Raw genomic sequence first — 20635 nt, forward strand, 5'->3', positions numbered from 1 at the left:
TAACGTTAAAATTGTCATGGAATACTAAAATGTATAATAGTTGTATTGATACAAAGTATTATCTATTTCAAAAAATTTATTTCAAATAAATGAATATTAGAATACAATACTAATGGAGAACGCGCCAAATATTGACCATATTGATGGTAAATTATTGATTAATTCTATCTCATAATTTCGTATTTATTTAAAATATGTTTTTCTTCAAATATTTTATAATTTTGCTATAGATTAAGTGCGTTTAATATAATAATAATTAACATTTGATTTGTTTAACTTTAATATATTGTATTTTAAAATATTTTTTCTAGTGAACACTGTGACCGAAGAAGTAACTAAAATATTTGGAAAAAATGGTAAAAACAAATTGAAAACATTAGTGCAGAATGAAAAAGTTTATTTAAAGTAAAGTGTAAAAATCAATTTTATCATATGTCTTGTCTCAACTGTGATAGAGAATTTTTATTATAATTATTAGCATTGATAAGTTGAAAGAAGATATGGAAATATTAGCTGAAAAATCAGCATTTGTCGAACTGTTAACTGCAGAAAAAACGTATTTTGAAAACGTCGAATCTTTTAATTCGAACCAACAGAGCGGACACATGATGTTGACGGGATTCAATACAATGTATTCAAGAAGTTATATGGCGACTGTGAAATCGGTCCACAGCGTTAATAATGACGATAAAGTTTATCAATACGAAGTACAACTTAATTCTAATGGGCCGATGCGTATTGGATGGGCCACTCAGAAGTGTACGTTTACCGATGAACAGGGAGTAGGTATTTAACATAATATTTCGATGACAAAAAATACAGTCTATATTAAACGACAGTGCTAAGCTAAATCTGTTATCGATGATAATTTCTTATAATATAATATCTATAATGTCTATGTCTTACACGTTATTCTAGGAGAAACGGAAAATTCATATGGTTTCGATGGTTATCGTTTAGAGAAGTTGAGTATGTCCAATGCGACGACGTACGGTCGAAAATGGAGGGTTGGTAATATAATCGGTTGCACTATTGACTTGACACACAAATTTATGGAATTTTTCAAGTATTAATATTGAAATTTTATTATGGTATACTTAAGTTTAATAGTAGGTATAGCTGCGGGATAGTTTAATTAAATAGGTGTTCAATTAATAATTATAACAAATAGGTATACAATACAAGTGGTCTATTCTTCTCTCCTTTGTTTTTTTACGATATTTTAATTTTTAAGTGAATTATGAGTAGAGCTCAGAAGTGTTAGGCATTTCATATTAATATTTTGTTATCGATTTATAACATACCAATCTTAGCTATATAATGGTGAGCTATAAATTTAAAATTGAAAACGCATATTTTGTATGTTTCGTTAATTTTAAGGAAAACATTTATGACTCTTGATTTCCATACGCATATAATTATCCATATTTTATATATTCTAAAGAATTGATTTTATTCTTTTTTAAACTATGTAATTTAATTATGATATCGAATATTAAACTCAATATTATTTATTGTAGATTGTAGTATTTATTATTATTGTCGCAGTCGACTATTAATTTAACGGCAACGGCGCGATGTGCATTTAATCTCTATCGTGCTAATATATTTATGTGATAATTAAGTAGGTATCAATTCAAATATATTTTGTAAACAATTTTTTCTGTTGAATAAAATTACAAAATGTAAAAAGTTTCCGTTATATTTGAAATATGATATATATTTCTATATGTTATATTTTTTTTAGGGAGAATTAAGTACAGAATAAAATGGTTTTTTTTTTGATTTTGATGAATATTTAATAAATTTGTTTGTATAATTGATTTTTTTCACGCATAATTTTCCTTTTTATGCTCTTATACTTCCAAGCCTTAGTTTTGAATATATAAAATACTAATATTTTAAAATGCTTATATATAATTCATTTAAAAATTAAAATATCGTATGTTCTTATGTTTAAGTTTATTTAACTATATTTAAGCTAACATTTCAAAATTATAACTGCAGGACGTAGATTTTGGTTAGACTACGGAGATTACATAATATGGGGTACAACGTTTTCTAGGGACAAAAAAAAATTATAGGTGATTTCTGCATTTAAGATTTTTTTTTTAATCAAATAAAAATAAAAATCGTACTTGAGGTAGAAGTTTAAAAATAAAAAATAAATTAAATGTTGACGTAGTTCATGTTAAAAATTGTTGTATAAATAATGGCCGGACTAGATTTGTAACAATGCTAATAATATTTATACTCAGTATACAGCCACACAGGTTTATTCATATTTTAATAATGATGTATTTATTCAAACCATAATTTTCTGAATTTTTAAGTATATGTCTTTGAGTAAATAAAAAAATATTTTTTTTTTTATAATTTATAGTTTACTACCTATTTTAATATATTGAAACTTTACTGAACTTCTATAGCAGAATAATCTAAGAATATGAAATTATATGGTCTTCATATAAGAACGATTAAGTCATCAGTTTTTACGATATTATAGTTGTTATTATAGAATATTTTTTGAATTACAATATTAATTGTAAATTGCTCAAAAATGTAAATGTCATAAAAAAATCAAGGTTCATACGTGAATAATACTTTTACCTTTAAGTCTTATAATAACTCAAAACATTATTATATTAAAGCTAACAACATAAAATTGGTTCCGATGAACTCAAATTTATTATAAGTCGTACATTCGTCACTCGTACGTTTATAAAACGGATACAGATTGATTCATTTGATATATTTTTGGTTAAATTTTTTAACCTCGTAACTAGTTTAACTTAAATTTAATAAACCAATATCTGTACATTGAATTTAAAAAAAAAAAATAATATTCGTAACATTTTGGCCACAAATGAGAGCCTTTGTATTGTGTGTTTTGTCTTTTATTTGTGGTATTTAAAAAACACAGTATTGTAGTCACCATTCATGTATTTTTTAGTAATGGTCAATCACTTGGTGTAATATCCGAGGAGTTATTAAATGGAGATGACTTGACATATTTTCCTGCATTAACTCTTTCCGAAGAAGAAAATGTGGTTGTTAATTTGGGTGAAAGACCATTTAAATTTCCAGTGTTAAGAGCTAAACCTATAATCGATAGTCCGACAGTACTAATTAACTATTTCAGACGACTTGAGAAAAATATGATCGCTTTAATCGAAAGCCAAATCAGTCTAAATAAAATAAATGTGAGTTCTATACTTCCATATGATTAAAAATATTGTTTTAAAAACTCTAATGATTAGATATTTTTAGACGAAAAATAGTCTGAAACACTACGATAAAATAAAAATTAATAATGTAATAAAAAATATACTGTTTCGTCAATTTGAACACTTATTGAAGAACCAATTTATAGTAGAGAGCTGCTTCATATTATTCTTAAGTAGTTTGAACAAAAAAAATCCTCAAAAGCTAAAAGTTTTTCTTGAACTGATGTGGGAAATCGTACCTGTAAGTTGCTTATTTTTAATTTGGTATATTACGATGTATAAGAATTTAATATTTTGTTAATAATTATGCTTACACGTCATAATATTACGCATTTACACAAAATACAAATAATTGTATTATAGTTGATAATTTGTAAATTTGAAATATTTAATTGTCATTACTTCATTAGGTGTATACTGTATTAGTTTGTGAATTTGTGGTGTGTATAATATAACAAATTCTATAAAATATTAATGTGTTTATAAAATATTAATCTTCTAATAAAATGACGTGTTTATTAATTTATTTTAGTATATGGTTAAAGCCTTAAAGCCTAAAAGCTTAACTAATTAAAATGTACAGTAATCATAAAGTTTTCCCATTGCCTAGAAATATAAAATGGTTTCCATCATGAATTATTTAATATTTTGTCTGCTTTGTGAATTTAAATGTACGTGGAGGAATAAATTTGACGTATCACATCAAACAATGGTTCTCAAACTTTTAACTGCAATTTGTCAAGAAACCAACACTAGAAAAGAGGCAATTGTAAATATTTTTTTCGACAAGATTAAGTACGTACTTATTTTAAATTAAATAATATTATATTTTTTCACACTTCAAAAGTTGCGTGACTCTAAACAAAAACTAAATTAACCACCACATACTTAATTATTTTATAAAATATTGTGTTTCTCGTTTCTCTAATATAGGTAATATTATACAATGTTATGCATAAGTGTTTGTTAATTATTGTACAAAATAACCTTGGAAAATAGTTTAATTTTACATGAGTATATAATATATAATATAGTATTATATAACAGATTATATAAGTACATTGTATCGTCTTTGGTATTTGATTTAGGTATTAATTATAGTTAGCATATTGTGACTGATACTAATATCACCAGCTATTTAATTTATTTTTAGCACGATTTTAGATCTATCAACATCAAATACTGTTAATAAAGTGTAGAGAAATTTTTATTATTAAGATCAGTGTCATGGTTTTTTCCGTATTATTAACAATTTAAATACAAACATTTTTATTTTGAAACAAATAGACCATACTACGAAGAAATAAAAATATAATTAAATAAAACAACAAATATTTAAAACTCAAATTTCAATAATTCAATGTTAAGACCAATTCCACTAAATTCCACTACATCATAAGTGTTCTCATTGTAATCACCCAGAGTTGAAGAAAACATAACAAAATATCTGGTTTCTAGTGATTGCTAATGATTGCGAATAAATTGGATGCATATTATTTAAATTTGCAATTATTGTAATAATTCATGGGTTTACTCGAGTTATTAATAATGAACAATTAAAAAGTTAACTGCAGTACTACTTTAAGGATTCGTTTTCTTATTATAATATATTAAATAAACGATTAATACCAAACAATAAAATTACTAGTTATTACTTATTATGTAATACTGGTGTAGTAAATGTATAATTTCCATTATATTTATATTGTTATAAGGTAGCGAGACAATATTAATATTATAATGTAACAAAGATTGATCCAATTTTTTTTTTAAATCACAAATATTATTTGTGACCTTTTTTGTATTTTTATTAGATTATGCTAGTTAAAACTTTATAACCAATGTTAGATTTTATGCATTTATACACTAATAGATATATTTATAATTATAACGATCTCTGTTTATTTAAAATTATTCTCATAAAAGACGTACCTACCTACTAGTTGTACGCTACATTGCATGCATTTGAAAAATCTGGACAAAGGCTATTTATTATTATCGAGCAATGTCCATTTTATTAGAATACAATATAACTATACAATATTATAGGCATTAGATACATGGAAGTATTAATGTATTATAATCTTTCAGCAAATAATATTATTCTCACGATGCATAATATAGTAATAATTGTATACAATAAGCATTAAAATAATAATAGTTCATTTTATAGATTTGCTCACTTCTTGCATATTATATCTCCGTCCGATGAAATGCTCCAACAAATGATACCACGTGTATATTGGAGTATAGAAGATGTAGATTCGACAGAAGATATGAAAAAGAAGTTGGTCAAAAATTTCCCTCAAGATTTTAAGAAATGCAAATCGTCTTACAACGAAGCGAGTGAAAAAATCAAAAAAATAATGAATCGTAATATAAATATTATTATATTCATATGCCATCTTTTAAAGATTTAAATATTATTTTAATTATATAGAATTAAAAAAACTACAAATAATATTTCTTAAGACCTTACTAAACGACAACGATCAAACTGACACAGTGGTGAGCTCCAGAGTTTTATTTAGTAGACGATTTCAAAGTTTTACCCAAGAAAATATGATTTATTGGAGGGTAAATATTATTAATTTTTATATTATCGTAGATATTATGACATTTTTTTCTCTAAATTTTATTAAATTTATTAGATTTAGTACCTATTATATATTATTTATTTATCTTCATAATCCAAACTAATTTCTTATAATTATTATGATTAAAACTAATATTAATATTAAATGAAAAGTAATATACGGAAAGGGCGTGTATTCTTAATGGAATTAAAATTAACTACAATATTTAGTAACTAAGTGTAATAAATTATTTATAACTGAAATTTAGATTACAATTTTTTGCGCCGTGGGGTCACTATAAACTCCAAAGCAGGGACTTAACACTATTAATATTATCTTCCAATTGGTTAATTCAATATTGATTAATATAATAGGTATTACATATCAAATAGTTAACTTCAGTTGTAATTTTTTTCATTTAGCTATTATAAAATTCTTCTGAAAGCGTTCGTGTCATTATGAAATTAATCTATACAGACATTTTAGAAAAATAATTTTGAATATTATTGATATTTTGGTGATAATATTATAAATTATGTTTATCATATGATAATAAATAAAAATATTTGCATCCATACGTTATAAATTATAATGTATGATTTAAAATATTGTGATATTAGTGTTAAATTTCCTTATATTATTGTCTAGAATGATCCTATTTTAAAATTACCGGGTCCGGTATTATTGAGTACATTCTTTCGTATGTCATTTCTACTACGTGAACTATGGACTGAAGAACTAACAGCCGAAGAAAACTTAAGAATACACCCAAATATATTTTATTTGGAAAATTACAATTTTTTTGGAATTGAACGAATTGGAGGCACATTTTTCTATTTGAAAAACACATATAATGAAAATATAAAATCGAAACTAGGACCTCCGTTCGACAGTCGAAATGAGGATGATATCGAAAGTAATATTCTTATGAGTGATGTATTTAATCATGGTAACAGCCCTGTGTGCATTAATGTGATTTTGATATCCCAGCGATTGTATTTATAAGTCTCAAATGTGACATCACATAACTACTACTATATGATTTCCAATAGATGTTATGAACAAAAGTGTTTAAAAGTATGTTCTCTAAGATTTCACAAAGTGATTTCTATGCGATTTAATTTTGTAATAACAAATAGAAATAAGTATTCGATTACTATGTGAGTTTTTGTATGCGATTTCGTATAGATTTATAAATTAGCAATAATGCAATTGCCAAATGCGACCAGAATTATGGTAGCATAAATACTATACGTTCTGTATATTTTTTGATTCTTATTCAATTTTAGTTGAATATAAATAATTTTTTATTCTGTTTATTAATACGCATAGATGTTGAGTTGTAAAATTGAAATCAAACATTGAAACATGTATAAAAATAAATTTTAGTACGTTACATAGAATTGTGATTAAACCAATATTAGATGGTGAGGCTGGGTAATATCCAATGCCCCCCCCCCCCCAAAAAAAAAAAATGATGTGTGTTTTTATTTTTTTTGTGTGTCTGTCATCACGTTTTGGGACAGTAAAAGTGCTTCGATTTTTGACTTATTCAGTACCTCGTTCGATCAGAAAGTGAATTTAGTTGGTACTTTGGGGGGTCAAAAGTAAAAAATTCTTAATACTTTTCTAAATAATCGAGAAAAACAAACTAAAAATTAAGGGAAAAACGGGAAATTTTACGCACACTCATTTTTCGACAAAATCGATTTTGGTTTTTGATGTAACATTAAAACAAATCATCATAGATACATGGAATTTTCACCCAATTTTTATATAAGTATATTCTATCCACCATGCAATTTTTAAATATTTTCGACTTAAGTTGAACTATTCATAGGTATTTGCAATTTTCGATCATTATTAGTTTTTTTTTAAAATTAATATCGATAAAAATTTATTTGTTAGGCAGAAAAGCTTTAAAATTTAATACAAGGCTCTTAACATATTGTTACAATAGCAGTTGAAAAATAAAATAAATTCAAAGTCACAATTTTTTTTTATAAGCATTCAAAGTTTGAATTTTGACAAAATACGTAAAAATCACGAAAATTCGTAAATTATTTTATGCTAGAAATTCATAAAAAAATTTCCTTTTATATTTAAGATTTGAAAATTTAATACAAAGTTCCTAACATATTTTTACAATAGCAGTTGAAAAATGAAAGACATACATAGTCATAATTTTTTTTTACAATCATTCAAAATTAAATTTTGACAACATACGTAAAAATTTCGAAAATTCGCAAATAATTTTAAGCTAGAAATTCATAAAAAAAATTTTATTTTAAATCTAAGATTTGAAAATTTTTAATAATCTATCATATATCCTAGACAGATAAACCGTCTGCGCTCAGAATCGTTTTTCGTATACAATGATATAATAACATTGGATTCAAATTTAATTCCAGCCATTACAGTAACCCACTTGTAACCTACTGTACAGCAGAGCGACATTCACTTTCCAGCTTTTTTATAATTAATTTGAAAAAAAAAATGTTTGGGTCATTGAATTTAATAAATGATTCTGAGTAGCAGCTCTATACACTTAATAGTAATATTGGATTAGTTTTTTTTCTTACATTTTTTGTTTCTTCATAAAATTGTAATCTTTGAATCTAGTAGGTTTTTTTTTATTTGATTAGTTTATCCATGTTTATTTTACGGGGAAAGGTTTATAAAATTACTCTTCCCTGCAGAATTTATTTAATTAATACTTTTTGTTTCATCTATCATAAGCATAATGATAATATTATTGTCACTCTGCACTTATATACTCGTACTTAGGCTACTTTTAGCACATTTCGCTTAAAATGGTATAGATTTATATTTTATAGTAAATTATATACTCTATATAAAAAAAAAAAAAAAAAATTAAGAAAATAAAAAGGCCTTGGTTCCATTAGTGTTTTATACTTAAATACTGTTCAGTTTATCACATTTAACCATTTAAAATGTATAACACTATGAAACTTACGTGTTTCTCTTCCGTTATTTTTTTTTACCTTAATTCTGATATTTTAGATGAAACACGATGGTTTCTGTTAAAATTAATTTTTTTTTTATTGATCGTATTATCACGTCAAAATAATATAGTCTAGTTTGTTAATATTTTCATATTTATTTTTTTGCAATTTAATGCTTGGATACTTCGACGTTAATTTTAATGTTTTTATCTAAATTCGCATTGGATAAAAACATGCTTCTTACCCTTTTCCGTGATTTATATTTTTTACTGTAATTCTGAACTTGACACATTAAGGTTTTAGTTGTTTCTTTGTGTAGTTTGAATTTAAATTTCTAATGAAGTGTGGGTATCGAAACAGATACTGTACCCCCAAACGGAATGAAAACTGAGTTGTTTGATTTTCGCTCTTCGCTTGGTGTTAAAAATAGGTAAGACATAAGCCGAAAATTTAACATCAAAAATTTAAAATGTATGCAGCGTGTATGGTTCTTAGGGAAACAAAATAGAACATCAACGTTGTTCACGGGGAAATAAAGCCGCAGTGCCCGGCCTGCTAAAATAATATTTAATAATTTAATTAAATATTAACAAGTGTTTGAATAATTTTTGCAACACTTATCAATATTGTAATGGTGCCTACTTAAATATTTAGTGTTATTTTTATGTGCAGTTTATACTGCTGAATTTGAAAAATGTAATTTGATGTATCATTTTTCACTCCTGTATTTAATTATATTATAAAAATCAAACAGAAATATTATTCGTATGTTTTAGGTTTATTTGAAAAAATAACTCCCCGATATTAGATTCTGAACGAAGTGATGAATGTATTGATTTTACAATGATGTGTGTTTTTTTTTTTTTATGTTTTTTTTTTTTGTGTCTGTGTACAGCATAACTAGTCGAAATAATGCTTCGATTTCAAACTTTGAGAGTGGTTTCCGATGTAAAATTAAAGATCCTTGGTGCATTATAGAGGTGTCAAAAGTAAACATTTTCCAACAGTTTTCAAAAAAATCGAGAAAAACAAAAAAAAAATGACAGAAAAACGGAAAATTTTACGCAAACCCAGTTTTCGACCAAATCGATATTTTTATATGGTTGTAATTCAAAAACTAATCACTGTAAATACTTGAAATTTTCACCAAATGTTAATGTTATTGATATCTATATACAGTTTAATTTTCAAAAATTTTCGACTATTTTTGAGTTATTTATAGACCACTGAAATTTTCGATTTTTTTTTGAAGTGTCGGTAAAAAAATGTTGGACGACCAAAAAAACTTGAAAAATGAATACACGGTTCCTTATAAGTTGTTCTTATTGTAGCTAAAAAAAATTAAATATCGTAAGTCACAATTTTTTTTAATAAGCGTTTACAGTTCAAAATTTTACGAAATCTGTCGAAAACGCGAAAATTTGCAAGTAATTTTGAAGTTGAAAAATCATAAAATTTTTTTCATTTATAACTAAGGATTAAAAATATAAAACTAAGTTTTCCTTCAAGTAGCTATAGAGAAAACTCGAAGCGTCATTATAGGAAAAATTTTAAGTGCGTTTGAATTTTAAATTTTTACGAAACAGCGTAACGATAACGATTTATCCTCAAACGATTTTAAATGTTTGTTATTATTCAAAAAGTATAAGTCGTAGATACTTGAAAATTTTATCAGTTATTTAGATTGGCATTTTCTTTACATGATTTAATTTTCAAAATATTTTGACTTTTTTTGAGATATTTATAGACGACTGAAATTTTCAATTTGTCTGAAAATTTTTTTTTGAAGTGTCGATAAAATTTTTTTGGCCCTATCAAAATACTTGAAAATTTAATACAAAGTTCCTCATAAGTTATTCTAATAGTGATTAAAAAATTATAAAAATACATAGGCACGATTTTTTTTTATTAGGATTTGAAGTTTAAATATTGACTTAATGCGTAAAAATTACGGCAATTTTCAAATTATCTTAGATCGAAATTCATAAAAGTTTTTCTTTTTAATTCTAAGATTTGAGAATTTAATACAAGGCTCATAATATACTTTTTACAATAGCAGTTGAAAAATAAAAGAAATACAAAGCCACATTTTTTTTTACATGCATTCAAATTTAATTTTGACAACATACGTAAAAATCACGAAAATTCGTAAATTATTTTATTCTAGAAATTCATAAAAAATTTTCCTTTTATACCTAAGATTTGAAAATTTAATACAAGGCTCCCAAAATATTTTTACAATAGCAGTTGAAAAATCAAGAAATTTATAGTCACAATTTTTTTTTATAAGCATTTAAATTTCAAATTTTGTCTAAATACGTAAAAATTATGAAAATTCGCAAATTATTATAAGCTAGAAATTCATAAAAAATTTTCTTTTTAAATCTAAACTTTGAAAATTTAATACAAGATTCCTTACAAATGTGTCAATCTTTATCACAAAAAAAATGTCAACCGGAAATTCAAATTAAATTTTTATTAGCATTTGAATTTCAAATATTGACAAAAATTCGTCAAAACCATGAATATTTGCAAATTATTTTGTAGTTCAAAATTCATAATATTGTTTGTATTTATATCTAAGGTTATAAAATTTAACACCAAGTTTCCATAAGTTTTGCTTCAAATAGCTATAGAGAAAATTTGAAGCGTCATTATAGGAAAAATGTTTTGAGCGTTTGAGTTTTAAATATTTATGAAATCGCGTAATGATTACGATTTATCCTCAAACCAGGTATTCGAATATCTATGATAATATAAGGTATTATGAATTATAATAACTACACTAATTGATTAACCATGCCATATGCAAAATGCGTCTTAATTGAAAATAAAATATTTGTTTCAAAATAGAATATATGACAATATTTAAATATAATATATCCTAGACTGACAAATCATCTCCGTTCAGAATCGTTTTTCGTATACAATGATACCTATCATTGCATTCAAATTTAATCCCATCCATTACAGTAACCTACAGTACAGCAGAGCGACATCCACGACTCACCCGCTTTTTTTTTATGTTTAATATTTTTCAATCATATTATAATATTATTCCATCATTAAATTTCAAGTGTAAAATCAGTCATGTGAAATATTAATTAAGTTTTGATTGAAAATAACGTTAAGACATTTTATTCAAAGGGATATTAATTATTCAATACCTTGTGATTTACCTATAATATGATGATAATAGTCATATAGCGTTATACAATTTTTGTTTTAGTTGACGTTGAGGATGAAATGATAGATATTAATTCGGCAGCTGGTTTAATTACCGTTTTGACAAGAATTATTAGGAATACTGAAGACAGAAATGCAAACACCCATATCGCCGACACTGTCATGAATAGAATATTATCATTTGATCATTTGCCTACCGAAAAAATGCATATATTTTCTGTGCTACTGAACAATATAATGTGCTTATATCACGTTGCTTGTCATAAGCAATTAATTGAAGTAAGATACGAAAACAACACGTTATACTATTATCTTTAAAACGTCGTACGAGTTACGTATTATTTATATTTGTTGTCATTTATTTATATATATATATAATAAAATATATTCTTATAGTATGTAGCTTTCAAAGACAGATTAGTCGATTTATCGATAGATTATGCTATCATAGATTATGAATTAAAAACTACCAACGAAGACACGGACATGTTGCAGCACACCCTTAAGGTATTATATTTTTTTATAAATTTACAAAATCATTTACATAATATACAATTATTGACATACATATTGAAAACAAATTATGCATAATTAATTAAATATTTGTCTAGGAAATTGAAAAAAAAGTATGTTTATCCACGAGGCATGTATCCTGGCTGATGTGTTTGATATTTGTAGGCGAAAATGAACAAATTTTAGAATGGATTCTCTCGATCGTTTCGAATACAATAAAGCATTGTTCTAACAATGAAGATGAATTGTTCAGATTCGTCCCAGAATTTTATATAGATAACCTAATGGGGTTAGCTGTTCTATTACCTGATTACACAAGCGTAATACAGAAGTTTGATACTATTATAGTTGGTAATATTACACGTTTTTAAAATAACTGACACGTTGAAATAATCGTAATCGTATATAATTATTATTACCAATTTGTAATTAATTCTGTTATCACACATGAGTTATGTTGCACGTTCAAAAGGGTCCAGCCCAAATAATTAAAATAAAATGATACGTTGGAAAAGTTTAATATTGAGATATTAAATACCTGTTTTAATTTTAATTTTAGATAAAAAATGGTTAGCCATGTCAATTGCTGAAATACTTCTTGACATTTTCAATGATCATAGAATAATTCATCCAAAAACCAAAGAAATAATTATACAAGGAGTTACTTTATATTTGACTAATCCTAAATCAGTTGTTACTCTCCAAGCAGTTGAAGAAAGATTGTAAGACTTAATTATTATTTAATAATATTTTTCCTAATAAAATCAGTCAAATACAAATACAAAAAATATTAAAAATTTTTATGTTGTAATATATGTATAGTAAGTCTGGGCAAGTTAGTGAAAATTTTAATTTAGTTAAATTAGGTATTAATATTTTAAATAAATATATATAAATAATATTTTTAATACATCTAATTAAGTCAAAGTTAAGTCAACAATTAGCTTAACTTGACTTAGATTAATAAGATAAGGCAATAATAATAACAATAATAAATGCTTTTATAAGGTATTTTTTAATAAAATAAATGATTATTATTTGAATAGTAATCTACATTTTTTTATATACTAGTATTACTATCTGGTCAATATATAATAATCATTATTGACTATTTTACTAATAAAAAATAAGTACCTATTACCTAATAACTAATGAGTAATCAGTAATGAATAATTATAATGATTTTATAATTCTTGACACGTAGGCTATTGATGTCTTTATACTGACAACTCATGAATATTAATTAATAACTAATTATATAATATATTAGTTTTAAATCTTTTAATTTATAAATTTAACTATAAAGTTCTTCGTCAATATGTCGTATTTTTTTTTCTGATGGTATTTTCTATATTCTGCAATCTTATGAATATAAATCAAAAACTCATAATAAACAAAATATTATACTAGATGATACAAAAATTCAAATCGGGAATACATAAAAAAAGTTAATATTAAATTAACGTAGGGGCAAATGAGTTGAGTTAAGTAAAAATTAACTTACCTTTTATCTAACTTATTAACTCGTTGATGTCTGGCCTTGGGCCCGCCTTACTATATTTTATATCTATATTATCATGTGATATGTTTATTATACATGGTTTATATACAAACCAAAATATGATTAATAACGATGAGAATTGTATATATATTTTTTTAGACGATTGCGTGTGGTCAAATCAATTTTCAAACCGACAGAGCGAAAAATGTGGATCAAAACCAATTTAATATTGATGTTAATTTGGTATGGTTCTGGATTTGCATTTCGTTATGTACGACCACCTCATCTAAAAAATAAACACATCTCTACACAAGGAGCACTTGAAGAAATTGTATTTTCTAATATGGGCACTGGTTATAGTTTTTACTTTTATAACTTCCTCGTAATAGGCAGTTATAATTATTGTGTTTTTTTTCTTGACAGTAAGACCACCTGCTACCGTGCTTCAAAATGACATACGAACGGTTATAGCTCATGACAAAGAAACAGCGTCCAATTTTATCAACAACTCTTTGAATTATCTAAACTGGGCTTTTTCCGAGTTCATAAGTCTATTCCAAGAAGTATGTACGATCGTGTTGATCAATAATTATATTCATACATTAAATTTGTAAGTTTTATTTTATACATGAAATATACATGTTGCTCTTACGATGTTAATAGATAAAAGATATAAACGAAAACAATTCTTTTACAATTTCGTCAGAAGAAGTGAACAAGCTGAAAATGTGTGGTAAAAGTTTTATTTACACTGTAACATTATTACGTATTATTGAAATGATGATTCATTTTGACCGTAATATTATAACTGATCAAGAAGGATCACTTGGTAGAGTCTTTCAGGTTGTGAAGAATATTCGAATTCTTTTCCCAAAATATAATGTAAACATTGTTTTGTGCTTTTCAGTTAATATGTCAAATTCTCAATCGCATAAATGCCTCATCTTCTACGTTTAGAAAAATTTCGGAGTCATCATTACCACATATGGAATGTGTACATAAGTTTACAATTCTTGTAGCTACAACTGGTGTTTTGTTATCTATGTTAGACGGCGAAATAAATAAAAAGGGTGAATGAACTAACATCATATACTTTAAATTTTTAAAACTTAACTAGCTACCAACGTCTAAAACATATTATTAATTATTATGTATACTTATATTATTTTTAAACAAAAATATAAATAAGTAATAAGTAATCAAGATAAATAGTTAGGTATTTGTAGTACTCAAAAGATTTATAAAAACCGTAATAATTTAATGTTTTTAATATTGTTCTAACATTTCTATAATATTATGGTCTGTAAAACAATACATAATTTGTTACTCAAAGTGGATATATAATTAATATAATTATTATAAACAAAATAATCAATTGATGGATAATGATTATTTATTTATAATTGTATACAAGTCAATTTAAAAGCTCAAAAACGTATACGACTTAAGTAGTTGTAGTCCCTACAAAGTACAAGTATTTTAACTCTGTATATAATAATATATTTTGTCTAGGTAATGTATTGTGTTAACTGTGTAATATGTTGATAGATAAAATGAGTTTATAATTAGTAAAATTAAAATGTTGACAGCATAAGCTCAAAAACTGAAAATTTTAATAATTATCTTCTAAAATATTTAAATAATTTGTACAACTATATTAATTACAGAAGAAAATGCTGAGAGACTCAGTAAGATTTCCAATATTCCAGAAATTACAGATGTATTAATTTCAGATCCAAATTTTAATTTGGCATCATTGGACTTTATTATATTACCAGAAATCGAAAATGATGAACCATTTTCCTTCAGTTTTTGTAAATGATATTTTTATTTTGAAGTATTTATAATTAAGTTTAAAAAAAAAAACTATTTTTAAGAAATATTTAATACCTAGTACCTACCATAGTTATGATATAATATACATATATATATATATATATATATATATATATATATATATATATATTTAACAAAAGTATACTTACAATCTGTAATTTGTGTATAATAAGTAAATGTTACAACTAAAGTTAGTATTTAACAATATAAATTAAGTGGGAAAGGAGATCCACCAGTGTAAAAACTCTTCGACTTGAAAGAGAGAAATTTTTAATTGTTTAACAAAGGTTGAGGTTTAAGAGATATCAACACCAGTGTCTTATTAATCAATTTGAAGGGTTATCTGGGATGAATTCGCTGATAAGTTAGATACTAGTTGATGTATATAATTGACAAGTGTAGTTAACTAATTTGGCGTAGAATTTTTTTTGAAATTTTTACATGTAATTTTGTTTTAATTTTTGGATCTTTGTGTATTGAGGGGTTTAATACGTACGACGGCGTAGATTTTATTTGGTGAAGATAGATAGATTGATTGAATTATTTATTTTTGATTCTGATAATTACAGATTTTATCATTATTAAGTATTTGTAATAAAATTTCATAATATAGACACCCATATGGTAATTTTCAAGGGAGAGATGGAGCAAAATGAAACTAGATTTTAAAACCTATTATTCTGTATGCACATTAAATTATAAGTCACTAATTAGCATGAAGCAAAAATGTATAGTCTTTAGAATCTAAATTATTGTATTAAATATGAAATGAATAAATGGATTTAAAGTACATATAATTTCTTTCCATACTTCGTTATTTTCTAAGGAGACGTGCCTCACTCGTTCCCCTCTCCATGTGTGCCTTTGCTACATACTATTGTAACTGCTTGATCAATACAATATTGTATTAAGTTTATTAATTAATCCGTTATGTTCATATTTTATAATATAGTATCATGATAAAGTGAAGTTTAAATAAACGATATTAATGTTAAGGCCGGGTCAATTTTGATTTAATTTTGGAGATTCAAACTAAATAATATTATAGAAGTTTTATATTAATAATAATTAAAGGTAGAAAGAGAATCCCTCAAATTTTTAATTTTTAGAACTTTTAGTAGAATTTAATCCCTCAATTAATATCACTAAAACCAGACATGAATTGAAATAAAAGCTTTATAAATCTTATGGTTTTGAAATATTTGAAAAATTGTATCATGTTTACATCAATATTATTCTGTTAACTAAATGAGAAAAACATTTAAATCTTGCCAGAAAATCAGTCATTGTTTATATTATATTACATACCTACTTAATTGGTCTTCTTTATTGTAACTACCTATACAGTATTTCCCTTAACAATTTATTAATAAATACCTGGTGTAAATCAATGGGGATATTAGAAATATAAATGTTTGTATTACTATTTATTATGCCCGCGGCAACATAGGCCATTAGATGGAAATCATGGAAAAATACAAATAGTTAAAACACATGAAGCACACTTAAATACAAGTTGAAAGTTACAATGCGCTAATGATATTAAATGTAATTGAGGAGATTGGAGGTGATGATAAATTGTATTGGGGTGGCAATTGAGTTGGGGTCCTGGTTGACTGCTGTCGAGAGTGTATCTGAAAGTGTCGTATTTTCTCTAATTAATGTGTATATGTGGCTTTCTTTAGACATTATGTTGCTTTAAAACAGTAAATATTTTCAGGACACATTATATAGTCAATTATTAATTCAATATTTTCATCATTATATATTCGTTATTATGTTTTTTCAGACTACATTGCATAATCAATTTATAATGTTAAATATATTCTGTCTTCACTAGATAAAACTTATTTCACTGAGGAAGAACTCAAAAAAGTTGGTGATATGTACAAACATTTGGATTGGTACATGAGGCGCCATAAATCTATGGCTTCCAGCATAAATGAGGAGGATTTGTGTATAATATGTTATTCAAATAAGAACAATGTGACTTTGATACCGTGTAAACACCAATGCTGCAAGTGAGTTCATATTCATATTTTAGTCAACTTAATAGTTACTAAAGTTCATAATAATTTTAAAAGTCCTAACAATTTTACTCAATACTCATTACAACTTATAACAGTTATTTTAATATGTTATAATGTTATGTAAAAGCGAATAATACGTGGGTAGAATACATTTAATGCACGAAAATTCATGTGCTTAACAGCTTAGTCACATAAATTTATACTACAATGCAAATTAATTTATCTGCAAAAATTCACAATTCCCAAATAAAAAATGCTATATTTTTCATAAACTAAGTGGCATATAATAAGTCTCTGTGGGATATATTGCAGCATTGGGGATTAGTCTATTTAATACTATTTATCATCTCTTTTAAAAGAGAAGGCGTTTTGGGAATCAAAGTTTCCCAAATAAAATTATGTACGCTTGCGGCTTGCCTACAGTGTAACTAGTGAAATAATTCCGATTAATTAATCTTATGATGAAACCTTGCTTTGAAATATTTATGATAAACTATTTATATTAGCATTAAATAATCCATTTATTGCTCTTCATTCATAGCTTTAACTTCTTATTTAATTAGTATGTACTTAAAATTCAAATTTAACAAGATTCAATACGAATTTTATTTTTTAAAGACACGTGTTCGATGAATATTCCTATACACATTAAATACACGTTTTTATCTAGTGGATGTTTGGGCTTAAAATATCTATTATTAAGCCAATCAATGTACAAGTGATTCACTGAGCATGCTTATCGCCTTTTTTTCTCTAACAACGCAGTTAATCAAAATATGATTTTAAGATTTTTAAATTTACTTATTTAAACACCATATTTGTAAATTCTCTTCTTTTTTTATACTACTTTAAAAGTGTCTTGTGGAGGTACAAACATCTGTTTCTGAAATTTCTACTCTCTTTTTATAAAAAAAAGTTATTTAATAGATAATTTTTCGAAACTTTTCTTTACCAAATTTAATATTAGGTGAGTAGTTTTTTAACTTTGCGCTCTTTAAGAATATACCCACAATAATGGGTTTGAAAAATAGTAGGGCAGTGGTATTTTGAAAATTCAAGTAATTTTTGTCAATCTTTTACTATTTAAAATGTATATAAACAGACAAAGTATAATAAATACTAGATCCAATATAACATCTATTTTATATTTTGTGAAATCATTTTTAGAGACTATTATCTTTAATATAACATTTTAATGACTAAAAAACAATTCTTATATATATATATTATATATATAAGGTAAACCTAAATTTAAAAAAAAAATTTATTAACTTCATAATTTAGTAAATTAAAATGGGGAGTTTTAGTTTAAAAAACGGAAGTTTTATTTCCCCTCAGGACATTCCTTAAGTGGTACGAAAATTCTCGAAAATTAGGAAATATAGTCTTTAAGTCTTAAGTATATTTAAAAATTCTAATACTTAGAATTTGAATGAATTCATTATTAAATGAAAGAATGGATATGAAAGTGCTTGGTGGGTCACTATAAGTGATTCACTTAGTTTTAAAATATACATTTGTGATATTTTCTCTAATGCATAATCTTAGCAGTAGTTTCTTATTACTAATATTAAATACGTAAATGTAAATAATAATCAGGGTTAGTCGTGATTTTATCTTATATTTTAATTTGAACATGTATTTATAAAAATTAAATTTATTTATTTCAGATTATGTATAAATCATCACGTACTTTATTCACGTGTTTGTTTTTACTGTAAAGGAAGAATTGAATCAGTGGTGGATACTAATAATTCTTCGACTGTAATACATGATTTTGGAACTGGGCCTCCACCATTATTGTGATCCAAAGGACTCAAATAAAATCCAATACTATATATATTTATATACATAAAATATATAATTGTTATTATTGAATTAACAATTGAACATATTTCTATGCTATTAAATTAAAAAAGTTATGCATTTAGATCAAATTATGAATGATAAAACAATCTAGCTACCTACTTTTTAACTGTGTTAAATAATTAAACTATTGCAGATCAATAAAAACTGAAATTAAAAACGTTAATTAATCAATCTTTAAAAACCTAGACAAATACATTGAATTATCCTCAAAGTGTATATTGACAAATATAATACAAATTTCGAATACATGTTTTAAATAAGTGAATTATCATTTATTTTATACGGATAAAATGGCTTAATGTTTTTTTATAACCGATAAATAAAAAAAAATTGTAATAAAAATTTAATAATTAATATTTAATAATAATTTACATTTTTTTTTTTGGAAAATACTTTTTAAGGCAAAAAATAACTGAAATTGTTAGACCCGAGTTTGTAAATTGAACAAAACTACTTTTTGAATCTCTTATTCATTTTTAAGAAATTAAAAAAATAAATAAATGGAGAAATGCTAAGTAAATATAATTTTAAATTTGAATATAATTTTGACTGTTTTTAGCTAAATTGAGTTCTAATCAAAATCGATTGAAAAAAAAATACAATAAAAGTTTCAATTTTTAAGAAAGTTATGAACAATTCTTAGTTGGTCTCTTTTTTAATACGCATCTAGTTATATTGTGTAATGTGTATCATATAAACTTCTATGTATAGCATTGTGCAACTACATTTTATTTACCTAGGTAATTATTTTAATAAAACCCTTTTAAACTTCATAAATAAATTTCTTGGTTAAATAACACAAATTAAAACGAATATACAAAGATCTACTTTGTATTAAATACGTAGATTATCAAAATATTATAGTCAATTTGTATGCATAGTAAATTCCTAATTTAAAACCATTATTATTTTATGAACTGAATTATAAATA

At 24.8% G+C, this 20635-nt stretch overlaps 1 protein-coding gene across 1 annotated transcript; it reads left to right on the plus strand.

Annotated features, from left to right (window-relative positions):
• LOC107164449 (E3 ubiquitin-protein ligase RNF123-like) lies at window positions 1-19867 on the plus strand. The gene is made up of 21 exons (XM_089221050.1): window positions 1-146; window positions 312-405; window positions 479-786; window positions 919-1066; window positions 2954-3203; window positions 3271-3468; window positions 3838-4022; window positions 5401-5600; window positions 5668-5804; window positions 6452-6719; window positions 11999-12234; window positions 12352-12462; window positions 12567-12819; window positions 13028-13190; window positions 14129-14322; window positions 14393-14532; window positions 14633-14812; window positions 14877-15039; window positions 15637-15783; window positions 17646-17826; window positions 19506-19867. The coding sequence occupies exons 1-21, from the start codon at window positions 113-115 to the stop codon at window positions 19639-19641; spliced, it is 3726 nt and encodes a 1241-aa protein (XP_089077176.1). The 5' UTR covers window positions 1-112; the 3' UTR covers window positions 19642-19867.
• The last annotated feature ends 768 nt before the right edge of the window (window positions 19868-20635 follow it).

This window comes from Diuraphis noxia, unplaced genomic scaffold (assembly GCF_037042655.1).
Source record: "Diuraphis noxia isolate RWA-SAM2 unplaced genomic scaffold, SU_Dnox_SAM2 contig0002, whole genome shotgun sequence".
Classification (NCBI taxonomy): Eukaryota; Metazoa; Arthropoda; class Insecta; order Hemiptera; family Aphididae; genus Diuraphis; species Diuraphis noxia.

Bases quoted from the DNA above. Each gene is read 5' to 3' on its own strand.
- LOC107164449 (XM_089221050.1), top strand. From the start codon at position 113: ATGGAGAACGCGCCAAATATTGACCATATTGATG. The intron at 1,067-2,953 runs GTATTAATATTG...TGTATTTTTTAG, and splicing joins AAATTTATGGAATTTTTCAA to TAATGGTCAATCACTTGGTG. The intron at 3,204-3,270 runs GTGAGTTCTATA...AGATATTTTTAG, and splicing joins TCAGTCTAAATAAAATAAAT to ACGAAAAATAGTCTGAAACA.